The sequence below is a fragment of the Geospiza fortis genome, unplaced genomic scaffold (assembly GCF_000277835.1).
Source record: "Geospiza fortis unplaced genomic scaffold, GeoFor_1.0 scaffold47, whole genome shotgun sequence".
Taxonomy (NCBI): Eukaryota; Metazoa; Chordata; class Aves; order Passeriformes; family Thraupidae; genus Geospiza; species Geospiza fortis.
In genome coordinates, this window is record NW_005054569.1 from 560,151 (window position 1) to 575,020 (window position 14,870).

A 14,870-nucleotide genomic window follows, 5' to 3' on the forward strand; every position below is an offset into this window, starting at 1 on the left:
TCTGCCCCTCCTCCTGGTGCATTTACTAACTGCTCACCTAGTGAAGCTGTTGTTTCACCTCCTACTTGTAGTGTGACTTAGCTGCTCTTCTCTTTCCTGTCTGGCTAAGTTGATAGAGTTGCAGGTGATTTGCAGCCAAGACCCCCTGTTATTTATTGCATGCTTGACCTACAGATCTGGGCCCCTTTATTTACTCCACTTGTCTTTAATGACTCCCTTATCCACAGGCCCTGCCGCCTGGTGCACTTCAACCTTTACCAAAGAGGCCAGCACTTGAAAAAAACAATGGTGCCACCACAGTCTTTAACCCAAGCGTTTTCCACTACCAACAGGCTCTAGCCAACATGCAGTTGCAACAGCCTACATTCATCCCTACAGGTAAGTGTCTCCTTGCTTTCCCATCATCATGGTTGTTTATTTTATGACCTTGGTGTTCAGCTAATGAGCAGTTTTGTAAGAGTCTTTAGCAAAAGAATATTGGTGTGTAGTTTCATGTTAAAAATGGATGAAAAATTAACATCTGTTGTTTGACTTTTTTCCCTTCACCTACTACAATGTAGAGCTTTTCACATGTAAAGATCCTTCTTAGCCCTTTTTGTGTGGTTTGGGGTTTTTTTTAAGCAGTCAAACTAAGAAAAATGTCTGCATGTTTCTTGAATTCATACTTTCTGTTTTTCCTCCTTATGGTTCAACTGGTTAATCCCAAATTAATTCTTTGACTCTTGTGTAGTGCTCTTTTGGACTCATGTTAAAATGTCTATAGACGTCTATGGCAGCTCTTTTGAGGCTGTAGGCACCTCCCTGAGCTTGTATCTCACTGACCTACATATTGCAGCAGCTGTGATGTTTACAGAGGGAATGGTTAGTCTTTAGTAAATACAAATTATATAATCCTCTTTAAAGGCATATATTTCCCTCTTCCTTGTCTTTTGACCAGTACAATACCCTAAGCTTTTTAAAAGCAATTTAACTCCCAGCTTTTATTGTACCTTTAAGGTCTCAGAGTTAAATTGAAAGATGCAGTTCAGTAATTCTTATAGAACTGGAAATATTAATATGGCAGATGTGACTGTCTTCTGACTGGCCAATTAACTGCAGCCAAATGGAAAACAAAACCTGCTTGGAGTGGAAAGTATTATAAGTGGCTGAATTAGGAATATTCCAGATAGCTCATATTTTAGTATCATTATTATCATTCAGAGTATTATAGGAAAATTAATGCCCTGTGTTTTTAATGTTTAATGCTGTATTTACTTGTCAGATAATACTTTAAAAAATACACAGAGTGTTTCTCTGGGCTGACCCCTGGAGGTGAACACACAGTAGACTTGCACCTTGGCACTGTTGTTCTTTGGAGTCAGGGGAAAAGCTTTAGAGACAATCTGGTCCTGAGAGCAAAGTGGAGTGTAGGTCCAGGGGGCAGGGACCTAAACCCTGTCCTTGTGTGGCCTTTCTGTTATGAGAGCCCTTGGAAACACTCAGAACTCAGCAGCTACCAAGATGTTTTTCCAGGGAAGCAGAATCTCATGCAGAGATGGAGTAGTAGCCTTTTACCTTGTGCTCTGCAAAACCTTGGAAAGGCTGGGCTGAGCTGACCTTCCCACAGCTCTGGAAGGTGCCAAGTGAAATACTTCTTCAGGAAAAATGGACACCTTGGGGAATGCCAAGTCCCCAGCTGGCTACACACTGCTCCTCCTCAAGGTCACAGTTGCCAAAGTTGACATAAGGACAGGCATTTCTCATGGAGCACCATAGATCAGCTGTGCCCAGCCCTCGCTGCGCTGGTACCGGGCTCACGGCAATGAAATTACACACAGGGCTGATCCATAACAGGGCTGCTTACTGGCACCTGCTCTGTCTGAAGACATTAATGCTGGGCAGAGCAGCAAATTTCCAGTCAGAGGACAGGTCTGTGATGAATTTATGTTACACATCAGGCTCCAGCTCTGGGCTCAGCCTTGGCAGTGCTCAGGAAGGCAAAGCAGAGAGATGGCATGTCGCAGCTCTCGCTGTGGGGAGGGAAGGGAGCTGTTGCTTTTCTTAGTATCTCCTGTTCAGTTGTTGAGAGATCAGCATCATGGGTTGCCATGGCAGGGGGGAGTCGGGCTGTCTCTTGAAAATGGCATCACCACTGCAATTTTTTCGAGTCCAGAAAAATAAATGCCTCTTTCAGCTTAAACTAGAGACTTTGAATCACGGTCCCTGGTCGCGGGAGTAAATTGCTTTTGGAAAGTCAATTTTAACATGAGTGTGACATTCTTCTAAGGGCAATTTGTTTTCTGTTGACACGATCAGAAAGAAATCAGCATACCCAATACCCAAAAAATCCCAAACAACCCTGATTTCTGGGATCAATCATATCATTTAATACCAAGGTGGGAGGAGTTTTTTCTCCACTATCCAAGAATTAAAGAATTAATTTGGTTTGCTATGATCTCTTTAAACTGAGTTTAAACTATTGATGTACCAATATGCAGAATCTGGTTGCATGTGCTTAAATACTGAATGCTGCAAAGAAAATACCTGCTTTTTAGTTAAAGTGATATCTAACACTGAAGCTTCACTAATGAAATATCCCTTTTGTTCATCTTTCCACGCTTCAATGCATGGTGTGCAGGGTCAGTTCTGTGCATGACACCCACTGCAAGCGTTGGTAGGTTTTTCTACACAAACTTCTCAACTTTTCCTAATCTGAAAGAGACTGCAAGTTAGTATGCATCAGTGAGAACCTGGGTGGCTGAGTGGTGTGACTGTCTATCTGCTGTCTTCTTTGAGGCTTAAATGGTTGTATCCCTTTTAATTTCTGTGCAGTGTTTCATGTGACTTACAATAAGAGAATCCAAGGTGATGTGTTCCCACCCCTATTTAGTTCTGCTTTAAAGACAAGAATCTGTCACTTAAATGTCTTTACAACCCATTTAAGTCATCTGACACAAGGAAATAGAAGTGGGAGGATCCTGTTGGCTTATTTTTGTTTTATTTTGTATCAAGCAACAGGCGGACTTAAGTTTGGATTTTTAGTTGTCCTTCTGAGGATATTTTAGGAGACTGGTTTAACAAGGTGCTCAGGAGGAGCACATCTGGGGTCAACCCCTCTGCCAGAGCAGGGTGCTGCTTGTAAAGCAAGAGAAGCAGGGTTTGGACCGTGGACTGGCTGGAGAGTCATCTCTGTAGAACAGTGTTAGGTGTGCAGATACAGGAGATCATAGGGAGGTACCACTGCAAGTGCACGTGGGATAAAGGGAGGCAGTGAGTATGTGCTCATTAGTGCTGCAGGGATCCACTCTGTTCAGGCTCAGCATCTGGGTCTTGATGAAACCTCTGCAGGCCTTTGAGGACCTTCTCCTCTTGTCTACAGCTGCTGGGCACAGCAGGGCAGGTGAAAGCTGAGCTTTCATCCTCTAGCCAAGGTTATGCAAGACTACCAGCATCCAGGTGTGTGCCTGCTTTAGCCAGAGGGAGAGAGGCAGGAGCCCTGGGGGGATGCAAAGCTTTCCAAGAGCAGGCCTGGAAGCTCTGGCATGAATGGCTTAAACACTCTGCTCTTGAACCTGCCTATCCCTGTAGTACAGGGAGGACACATTGCTTGCATGACAGGGAGCTGAGTCCCTCAAATGCACCTCTGCCTGTAGGAAACCCCAACCCACACGTTCCAACATCTCGTGGCCGGAGTGTTCCCAGCCACAGGCACACGCTCCTTCCCTGCTGGGGCTGGCCGTGGTTGCTGGGGTGGAGGGGAAGGCAAGTCTGCTTCCCCACCGCATGTTTGTGGGGATGGCTGGGCCTTCCAGGGGGCTCCTCGACCCCACAAGTCCCCCTTGGGTTTGGGGGATGCCCGTGTGTGCACCAGAGCATCCCTTCCAGCACTGTGCTCTGCGGGACGTGCAGCTTCAGGAGGCTGCCAAGCTCCCTGCTGCCATGTTGTCCTTTCGGATGCTCTTCCTGCAAATTGTAGCTGTTCAGATGCATTTGTGTATTTTTCCCCTCTCTGTCCCTTCCCCTCTCCATCCCCCCACCCTGCAAGAGGGGAGTTTTGCCAAATCCTATAGAATTAGGGTGGAAAGGGAGCATGCTGAATTTGTACAGAGAGCTCAGTCTGCCAGCCGCTCGTTTGCCGTGCCTCCAGCTCTGTCCCGTGCCAAAACATTGTCCCTGCTAGAGAGAGGCGAGAAAACCTGGTGGAAGGGCTGCGGCAGCCGCTGCAAAGTGCATCATGTACCTCTGGTTGCTGGCGGGGACGGGGTGGGGAGGGAAGGGGACAAGCTTTCCCAGGCGGGCGGGAGGGTGCGCTTGCCAAAATGTCCCCACCCAAAGGAACGTGCACTGGCTGTGTCTAACTCCCCACGGGTGCGAGCTGACGTGGGCTTTTGCTAGCACACCCATCCTCTCCCCCCTTTGGAAATTTGGCCCTCGGAGTCTAATACATCATTGTTCTGCTTATAAATGTACTAAGTGTTGAGAATGTTTTGGTTTTTTCCTTAATTATAATTGTAATTGGCTTTTCCCCTTCTCTCTTGTTTATTTTTTTTCCCAACGCTGTCTTGCTTTGCACTGTGATTGCATGCTGCGCCCCGATGTGTCCTTCATGACGATGTCACATGGCTTGTTGCTGTGATTCCTGCCACGCCCCCAAATCCACCACATGTTGCCATGGTTACATAAAACCAACCAAACAAACAAAATATATATACGCTCCACCCTCCTGTATGTCGCTTCCATGGTTCCCTTCCGAAAGTGCCCATGATGCACGGTGCTACGCCCACCACTGTGTCTGCAGCAACAACTCCTGCCACCAGCGTCCCCTTCGCTGCAACAGCTACCGCCAATCAGGTTTGGCCCTTTCAATGGCTTTCTTTCACGTGTTCAGATCTTGAGGACCGGGCGAGGGCTGGTCCCACAGATGCAGCGTGTGCGTGTGTGCGAGCGTGAGGCCGGGGATGGAGAGGGGCCGCTCCTGCCTGCCCGGCCGGAGCGTAGGGATGGGCGATTGGCAGGGCCGCAGGCTCTCCTCCAAAACCACACCTTCCCCGGCTCCTCAAAAACAACGGGCGGTGAATCTGCCGAGCGTAGAGTCACGCAACCCCTGCAGCGCTTCTGCTTTCAGTCTCAAGCAGAAATACCACCCTGAGCATCCTTCCCTATGGTATTTTGGCTTGTTCTCTCTGGACTGGAAAGTGGAAGTGGAAATATAAAGTGGCTTCCCCCCACCACCACAAAATTGGGCTCTGAAAACTACCAAAAAATCCCCAAACAACCAAAAAGCAAAAATCGGTGGTGAGACTGTGAAGTGTACAGTTTTTTTTATGCCAATAGCATGTCACCCATCCCTACAGAGAGGACTCTGGATGTGCAGTACGTGCCATTGTAGCACTGCCATAAGTGTACAGGATTCCATGCATGTGTGCCAAGCCATAATTCTCTCCAGAACTTTCCTCTGAAGATACTGAGTGTGATGGCTGCTTCTGCACCAGTCCTGAACTGTATATGCACAACCTGTCCTAGTGATGCGTCCTGATAATTTGGTGTGACACAACTTCTCCCGGTTAGACCAGAGACATTTCAAACACTTTTCAAAAAATATTTCCCCCAGGACTAATTTTAGCGTTTTTATTTGTCATGCTCTCAGGTTTAGAGCTATTGCAAAGGAATGAGGGTGTCAGTTTGCTCTGTAGGAGGCTGTTATCCATGCTGAATACCAGTAATATCTCTGGGGGCATCCTCTAGGCTTTTGCTGGTGTGAGGTCATGAGGATTTCAGTAGGAATTTTGCCTGCATAAGTCCTAGGCAGTGTTTTACTGCTTGCAATAGGAATTGCCAGTCTTTTTCTGTGCTTTGTTGTTATTTTCAGGTAGAGCAGGTCTTACTCAGACTTGTATTGGTCATGAGAGGAAAGCAGAAATTGCTGTGCAGCGTTGCTCTGTGGCTGTGTGAGTCCTGTTTGAGCCAGATAGTTTCAGGGCATTTCTGTTTTACTTGTAGTCTATGGAGTCAAAATCCCAGTACAATCACCAGCTACTCCACAAGGCATCAGTAGTGGTGCAGCTACATTGTATTTAATGTGTAGCAAAATAAAGGCTTGGGAGTGGATCCTGTTTTATAAGACACTGATGTACATATTAATCTGATGCTGAAGACAGAATGAACAGCCTGATCTCAAGGCAATGTTTTAATGTGTTGTGTTCTTTGTTTTTTTTGCTGTAGATATCCCAGTTATCAGTAGATGAACTGAGTAGCAGCATGTTTGTTTCACAGATGTAGAAGTTCCCGATAGAACAGTAAGTTCCTTTTTGGTATTTCTCTTTATGGTGAATTGATTTGTACATGGGCACTGCATCCCTAAACACAGGGCTGGCTCAGGCAGAGGGACTGAGCCCATGGGACCCCATTGGCTTCATGCTCTGCTGACTCAATAGGAATTCAGCAGCTGCAGCACAGACACAGACCAGCCCTGTGGTTTATAACGAGTTTCCTGTGTCTCAGGTACCTGTGTTGTGGTGGTCACAGCCTCCCTGTGCATCCCCCAGTCCCATGGCTCTGTTTACAGGCTGCTCTTGCTCTGCACAGCTCCCAGCTGCCTGCAGATGCGTCAGGGATTTGCAGTGTTGATGGCAGAGACTGCTCTGGTAATGAGTCCGCTGAAAAGGTGTAACTTCTCTTTTGCTGTTAGTGACATATTTTCTTTCCTGGGGTAAGCAGGATTGGGTCAGCAGCAGCTGCTGTGCATCTGCAAGGCTGGCTCAGTCTGGGCAGAACTCTCTGCTGGTCAGCTGCAGAGAGGGCCTGGCTCATGGTGGGTTGGAGACCAGAATGAATGTCATAAGCAACATAGTCTTCACCCCACCTGCAGATCCTGGGCTTCCCTGAGATGATAGTTTTCTCTGAGGGGAATGATGGAGGAATTTGTCCTTGGAGTTACAGAGTACTATTTCACGGCCATAGCAGCAGTGTCATTTTTCCATTGCTTTTCTTTGTGAATTTCAGCTGATGTTCATGAGCTAAAATCTCTGGGTAGTTTCAGTTCTTGACTGTGTTTTTTTTTACCTCAAGAAAGTTCAGCCAATTCAACAAGAGGTCTTTCTCAAAGCAGCCATTTAGTATATGCAGATATGCAAACCCATTTCTTCCTTAGGTCACATATTACAGGCAAGTCCTTAAATACTGGAAATTAATTTGGCAAGCAATTCAGTAATGATATCTATTAGCAATCAACAGAAACTACTTTCTCAGTGGTGGCCCTTATCTCTGCTGAACTTAATTAAATACCATATGTATACATGACCTGCTAACTGTGGCTGTGGACCCTGTTCATGAGGGGTGACACCAAGCTTATCCACATTAGTGAAAATGTTCAGTTTAGACTGTACTGCTGTTCCAAATGGCAGACAGACATGACATGTTAAGCCATTTCCATAACATGTGTAAACGAGCCTCTTGTACCTAATAAGGAGATCATTTGATTGGAAGAGCTTCATCTTGAATGTTTTCAGCATTTTTTCAGGAGACTTTCCCTCAGTGGGACTTTGGTAACTGAAACCCTCACTGCTCTGACAGATGTTTTTCTTTTCCTCCATGGTTGAAGTAGTCCTGGTAGCCAGGCTGATTGGTCTAGCTCTGCAGGAAATAAGTTGTTGGGTCCTTCAGTGGAGGTTTTTCATGAGTACATCACAAAGAGGCAATTTGCTCCCAGAAGAGGGTCCCCTGAGCACAGGGTTTCTGTATCAGTGTTTTATCTCTGGGCTCAGTAGCCTAAATCCTTAGGATCAGATTTAACGTGACTGTCTAAAGGAAACAAGAGCTAACACAGATCAGAGATTCCTTTGGCCCTCTCCTTAGCCACCCTCTACTTGGCATCCCATCCAAAAATCAAGACTATTATTTGTTCACCTCCCTCTTTCACTATTTGCCCTGTCATTGTGTGAAAGAGGGAGTCAAAAGTGCAGATTTAAGAGGATGCCAAGTGTGTTATTGGCAATTTCTCCCTACATCAGAAAATTAATGGAATAAAATGTCTGTCTGCAACACACTAATGACAACTTCTTGGGCAACACATTGAGGATGTAAATGTATTAGAATGACTTCTAAAATATAGATGTATTAACTTCTCACTATTTCTTTGTTGTTTTTTTCTTTCCCCTGCAGCAGACCATGTTGAAATTCTGAACAGTGAAATTATGGAGCACCAGGACTTCTTGGTGGGAAGCTGCGCATGGCCTTTCTGTATATATTCCCCTCTTCTATCATTCTCTACCACCTCTACAGTAAGCCTGTTGCAGCCTACATGTTAACCAAAAACTGATCAATGGGAATGTCAAAAAAAAAAAAGAAAAAAAAAGCACTATAGAAACAATTAACAAACAGCGCTCTGTTATATGAGATATACAAGTAGGAAATTATAATAGACTTTTATAACACATTACTTTAACACACTTAATCATTTTATGACTACCATCATGATAAGTGCATCTGCACAGCGGACTGTTGGTTTACTGTATACTATCGATGGATAAATGTTTGTCTTGTTTTTAAAGTGTTATCTTACTGTTTTGTTTACATCATAGTCTATTGATTTGTTTTAAAGTGTACATCATTATCAAGTATACTCAATACCATTTTTTCATTATTGTTATGTCTTAAGTTTTCATATACTGTAGGTTTTATGGGGTTTTGTTTGTTTTTTACTAAAAATGTTATTGTGGGAAACAGGAATTATGTGCTTGAAAAACACGACACAGAATGTTCTGCCCTTTGCTGGATTTTGCTGTTAATGTCAGCTAAAGTTGCTTATGTTAAATGCTCCTTTTATCATTTAAAACTTGCCTTCAGATAGTCTCCAAATTTTTAGTACAAGTGATGTGAAAAGACAGCTATCATTTTAGTCCAGTTCAGGGTTCTTCTTTCAATACAATGAGCTGATTCTGGAAACTTTTGGGGGAAAAAAACAAACACAAAAGCCCAGGCTCAGTAAGGGGACAGGAACAATTTGCTCAGACAGGGGTAAGCATCAAGGGATTTCTGCAGCTCTGTTGTCCATTGAAGTGCATTCTCAGCTGCAAACGGCGCACAATCTCTCTCGCTGTTCTCGTGGTGCAGTCAAAACAAACAACAAAAAAATGGTGGTGGAGTGAGACAGCTTCAGTTGGGCAAAAGCTCATTGCATTGGAGAGGAGCAGGTGCCAGCCGTGGCTGGGGAGGGCCCGGGGCCGTGGCTCAGCCCAGGCTGGGCAGCACCGAGCCCTGGGACTTGTCTCCACCAAGCATGCTGAAACATTTTGGCCTGAAATCTTATATGTGTCTCTTGTTGAAATTTTGTCAGCATGCCCCATTTATTTAATCACCATTTTCCATAAGTGGGTGATTATTTCCCCCATCCCTGTGATCTCTGGCCCTTTAAAGCAAACACAGCAGTAACAAAGCAGCAAAAAGCTCAGCATAAGCTTTCTGCTGAAGATAAACATTTGTCTTAATGGAGTTCCTGTAGAAGGTGCCACTGACCAAGTGGATTTATTTTGGCACCTTCTACTTGATCAAGAGCAATGTTTGTTGCACAACAAGGGCTAGTTCTCAATACCTCCTTTTCATACGCACGAATAAAACCATTTCAGCCCGTGCACCCTGGACAGCCCCGCCTGTCGTTATGCTGCGTTGCTGAACAATCTGGCTGCAGAAATGCATTTTGGTTGAGGATACTGCCAAATTCATCCCTATTATAGCTCTACAGTATCATTGGCATTATGGAAGAGGTGGATTTGCTGCTGTAAATTCACAAACTCCATACAGGGAGAAAGAGAATCAAGCAAGAGGCCAGCTCACAGTGTCTGGAGGGGTGACCACCCCGAGCTCAGAGTGGTCCTGTAGAGTGCCAAATTCAGACACCAGATTTTCTTCTCTTTTCCCAGTTCCTTGGCCTTGGTTTGATATTCCATGTTCCCCCTCCTGCAGTATGAGCACAGACAGTTTGCTGGATGTGTATCTCCATGGGCCACGAGTGATGGTGGCACACCCAGGGCACAGCCTGTGAGCCCAGGGCAGGCTCTGACCATCTGCCCATGGAGACTCACTCATAGCACGAAAATTTGAGGAGCCCAGCTCAAGAAAGCTTTGAGGAATCTTTTTGTTCAATTCAGCAGACTTTGAACCAAACCCTGATAGAAAGGGGATAAAAACATACCCCCCAAACCTCCTTTATGGACCCTGAGTTTTGATAGTCGCTTGTGTCCGTGGATGTTCCCCAGCCATCTGTGCTCACAAGCAGAGGGGTGAAATCAGTGACTCTCATTTGTATTGGTGACCACATACCTGTTCTTTTCACCACTGTGTTTCTGTTTCCCGAAACCATAACATTGTTAGTGGAAAAAGTGGATTTGAGTACTTCCTGTTTGAAATTATTTGTGTATCAAAAATGGGTTTTGCACAACCTGTGCCAGTGCCTCAACAAAGAACAGAGCTGATCTTCTTAAGCCAGAAAGGATGCATTCAAGCTTGTATGGCTTTATGAGTTCAAGGAGGTTGAAATTTTTTCAGTGCTAAATGGATTTTTGTATATCTTGAAACTTTGATGTAACCTCCTATTTTATTTATCGACTTAAACATCTGGCATAGATGTGCATAGAATGTAAACCTAGAATACAGCTGTTTTCATGTCACATTTAAAGCACTGAAAAAAAAAGGCGTTTAAGGATTATTTTTTATTAAAGAGGTCCAATGAGGGATGTTCAGGGTAGTTATATTAGGTGCCACAACAGTTTTTATATTGCTGGCAAATTTAGAGTTAATTTGTAAATGAGTTTAAGGAAAGAAAAGCTTGAAGCACTAAACTTCACCAAATTCAAAACAATCTCGGCAAAAATGCCATTTTGAGGTAGCACTATTTAAACTAGTTGTGCAATGACTTGCTCTAATTTTCTTTGTTCAAGAAAGAAAAGAAAAAAAAACCAGTCGCCAGACTATAAATTTCCTAAATAGACTATTACAAAGTCACCGAGCTAGTTAGTGACTCTAAACAAATGTCATAAAAGCATGAATATCATCCTTTATTTGACAAGAGATGTATGTAAGTTTGTTTAAATCAATATAATTTTAGTGACATTTTTATAAGCTTCCCACTTTCCATGAACCTATATTTTTTATTTATCCAAAGTTATTTCTCTTTGTCCATTTCTCTCAGCCTTATGCAAACAATATGCAAGAAATGCTGAAACTTGGATAAAACGGGTCATGCAGAGGGAAAATGAAAGCTGAGATTGATCATTTTCACGAAAAAAGGTTGTTAGTAGTTTCAATAAAGAGTACTACTACTAAACTGTAACATAAGCAGACAATAAAAGAGGGATTTAAAATAAAATGGATTCATAAAACTATTAAGATTATTTTTGTTAAATACAGTGTTTTTAGTAATTTGGAACATGATTTCACAATCAGCCGTGTTTTTTAGTTGGAAATTTTTAGCTGATGATTTTTGACTGTGTATTTTTGCATCGCAACGTTCTAGAAGCCGTTACCTCCCCGGGCAGCCCGCGCCGGTTCCCGACGCGCTTCTCCCGCGGCCCGGGGCTGGCACCACAGCCGGGGGCACCTCGGTGGCACAGGTGGCCGGAGCAGGACACGGTGACGTCCCCTGGCCCGGCTGGGGCTGGCACTGGCGCGGTAGGAGTAGCTCTAGGACACGCCGGGTACACAAGGATTGAGAAACTGGAGTCCTCGTTTTGTTTATCCCTTGTACATTTCACAGACATGAAAATTGAAAAAGGTGAAATTTATGAGGAAAATCTAATTTCCCATTCCTGTTGAATGGATTTAGTTTGATATTGACCTGATTTTACCATGTGCCTGTTGAAGGCCTTAGAGTATATACTGTATGTTAAAGACTGTAATAACTTTAAAAAAAAATAGTTGATAGCCTAATCCAAATGTAAATAGAGCTACAACTCATTGTTACTAGGCTACAACGCATTAATTCATGTCATATATTTTCATTTCTCTACCATTAGTTTTTAAGGTTTTCATTATTGCTTTTTTTGATATCTTTAGTAACTAATGAATTTAATTTTGAAGGAGAGTTAGAGAAAGTTTAAAATTTTTAATACATGTATTCAGCCCATTTAGTTATATTCTAAACCAACACTGAAGCATGGTAAGGTATAGAATACAGTCCATAACTAGTTTGTATAGTTTACAGTTTAAGAACAAAATTAACTTTGTATGTAACTCCTACAATGATAGATTCATTGTTAACTAATTATATTAAGTTGTTGTTGCTATGGCAACAAAACTACAACATGGCTACCTTTGTATACATTATTTGTGAAATTTTCACATGTAAATTAAAAGTGATGTGTAACAGTATGAGCTTGTTAAAGGTACAGTTCGATACTGTCAGATAAAGATATGATTGAATATTTTTAAAATCCCAAAGTCCCATGTGAACGCTGAATTTGTGTCTTTAAGGTCACTTTTTCAGTCAAGAAGTTTACAACACATGGATTTAGAGTCAGGTTTTATAGCTTGTAGAAATTGTTGTGTGGCAAGGGTTATTCCACAGTATTTTCACTTGGGAAACACAGCAGCCTGTATTTACAGCGTAGTGACCGGTCTTGCTTTCATTTCACATCCATTCACACGGTGGCAATTCAGAATTAATCAGTTTCAGTACTGTAGCTTTGCCTGCAATTTTCTTTTCTCCAGGAATTGAACACTCACACGATTACGTTACGATCAGGGCTAAATAATTAAGCATATAACTATTTTAATACTAATTTATATTAGCAAAAACTGTACATAAGAAAAAAAATATTGTGGAATGACCCCGTAACAGTGTTGAAGATACAAATATGCTGCAGTTAAACTGATTCAGTTAGTGTACGAATGTGTGAGACACACCTTTTTTGCACTTATGTACATAGTCCACGAAAGAAATCCTTGGAACTTATTTTGAATATAAAAAGTCTGTAATAATACAGGAAAAGTTTGTAAAAGAGATAGGTATTACTAAGGCTTTGAAAAGGAGGAGTTTTTTGCTATAAAACTTATCTGAAAGCATGATGTTGCTTTGCTGTTGTAAAAGCTTTGTAGTTTGCCATAGCTTATTATACAGCAGACTGATAACAGGTCAGCTCCAACCTGCAGCACAGAGAATGGGAAACGGTGTGGAATTAATTAGTAAGGTCACTAGCAAAGATTCAAATTACTTTTTTTAATCAGCCTACATTTTCAAACACACCCTAGGTCATGTTTCTGATAGGTTGTGTTCTCGGTGAATCCTATTAGGACTGGTAGGTCCGTGGCAGCACACACACATTTTTCCTAGCACCTAATCCTATTTCTGTCTTGAAGTGTTTATCTGTGGGAGGTGACTGTCATTGTGGTGAGTGTTTTAAATCTCAGAGTGAATTTGAAATGTCACAACTTCTTGATTTTTATTTTTTTTTAACCTTTTGGGGCAAGGTAACAAAACGGAAGGAGCTGGTGAACCATAGATGGGCAGGGATGGGTTGGGATTGTCTGGGACCAGTTCTTTCTGCTGTGTGACAGCCATGGTGTGATTTGAGAGGCACAAGGTAGTGCTGCTGGGACAAGGAGGTGGAGGCTGGTGGCAGTGTGGCCAGTTGGGTGCTCCAGGCTGGGACTAACAAGCCCCTTTGAGTTGCCACCAAAGGAGAGCAAAGCTGTGGGTCCTCAGTGAGCAGCCTCTTGCTCCTGTTTGTGTTGGTACTGCTGGGACTCTGCAGTGCTGGGGGATTTTGGAGCAGCTGAAGTGCCTGTGTTGACCCATTTATTTTTGATTGGAACAAGTTTTGGTTTTTGTTGGATTTTTTTTACGTTCTTTTTTTTTTTTCTGCAAAACCCAAGCCCCAGTTTTGCTTCAGAAAAGTAACTGGTTTTGCCATGAGCCTGGTCCTGACTCGAGCAGTGAGGGGCAAGTCCCCCAGAGCAGAACTGGTGGGAAGTGGCATCCGATGCGACTGTCAGCCTTTGCTGGATGCCCCAGGGCTGGGGGCTGAGCTGCTGCTGCCAAGCACAAGAGCTGTTCCTTGGCCAGCATTCCCAACCCCTGGCAATGCCAGTTGTGCCCAGCCTGCCCACTCTGCACCACAGTGCTGTGCAAGTGGTGGTTTGCTGAATTGGAACAGCCCCAGGGTCTTTAAAATGAGGAAAAATCAGATGTTGCTTCTCTCCATGGTGTTATGTAATAACCTAGATTTTAATACAAAATAATCAGCTAGTTCAAGCCACCACACGATAATGGCTTCCCTTTGCCATCATCAGTTTCTATAATCAAGTTCTTTCTCATTTCTAGGATTATGAGAGAAAAAATATTTTGCACTATGTGAAATGAATCATAGCTGGTCAAACTTTGTCGGGGTATGAGCATGATCATGACAACACTGCTAAAATCTTTGCTAGTGATCTTTACTGACATCCTCTATCATCAAAAATAACTCTATATGCCTCTCAAAGGAGATATTTAAACATGCAAAATAACACAACTGTTAAATAAAATGAAGTTATTTTTCCAAACACACAACAGAGAGAATTACCTGACACCGAATTACAAGGTTCCAGTTCTTTATTACTGTACACAGATGCTATTTGATAGTGGTGGAAGCCAAATGATTTTGTTGCCATGGCTTTTGTATCCTAGCAGATGAGGGGATGATAAGACCATTCTTAGATTGGATTATGGGATTTTTTTTTTCTTTCCAATTAGCTTTGTTTTAATTTTTTTTTTTTAGATCATGAAAATGAACCGACTCCTCACCCTTTATTACATCACCTGACAAAAGATCACTATTTTTTTTTATAAATAGAGAATTGTATTTTAGGCAATCACTAAAATCAAAGAGAGAATGTTCTCCTAAATTGTCAATTTTTAA

At 42.9% G+C, this 14,870-nt stretch overlaps 1 protein-coding gene across 3 annotated transcripts in view; it reads left to right on the top strand.

The window, feature by feature from the left end:
• The window catches only part of MBNL3 (muscleblind like splicing regulator 3), a 55,120-nt gene extending 43,763 nt beyond the window's left edge, over positions 1-11,357 (top strand). Inside the window, exons 6-10 of one of the 3 annotated variants that reach the window (XM_031064204.1) lie at positions 228-378; positions 2,618-2,653; positions 4,736-4,830; positions 6,202-6,275; positions 8,140-11,357. In XM_031064204.1, the coding sequence (XP_030920064.1) occupies positions 228-378; positions 2,618-2,653; positions 4,736-4,830; positions 6,202-6,258 (339 nt within the window). In that variant the 3' untranslated portion in view covers positions 6,259-6,275; positions 8,140-11,357. The remainder of the gene's footprint in view (positions 1-227; positions 379-2,617; positions 2,654-4,735; positions 4,831-6,201; positions 6,276-8,139) is intronic. The other 2 variants (XM_031064205.1, XR_004082627.1) reach the window with 2 other exon arrangements.
• The last annotated feature ends 3,513 nt before the right edge of the window (positions 11,358-14,870 follow it).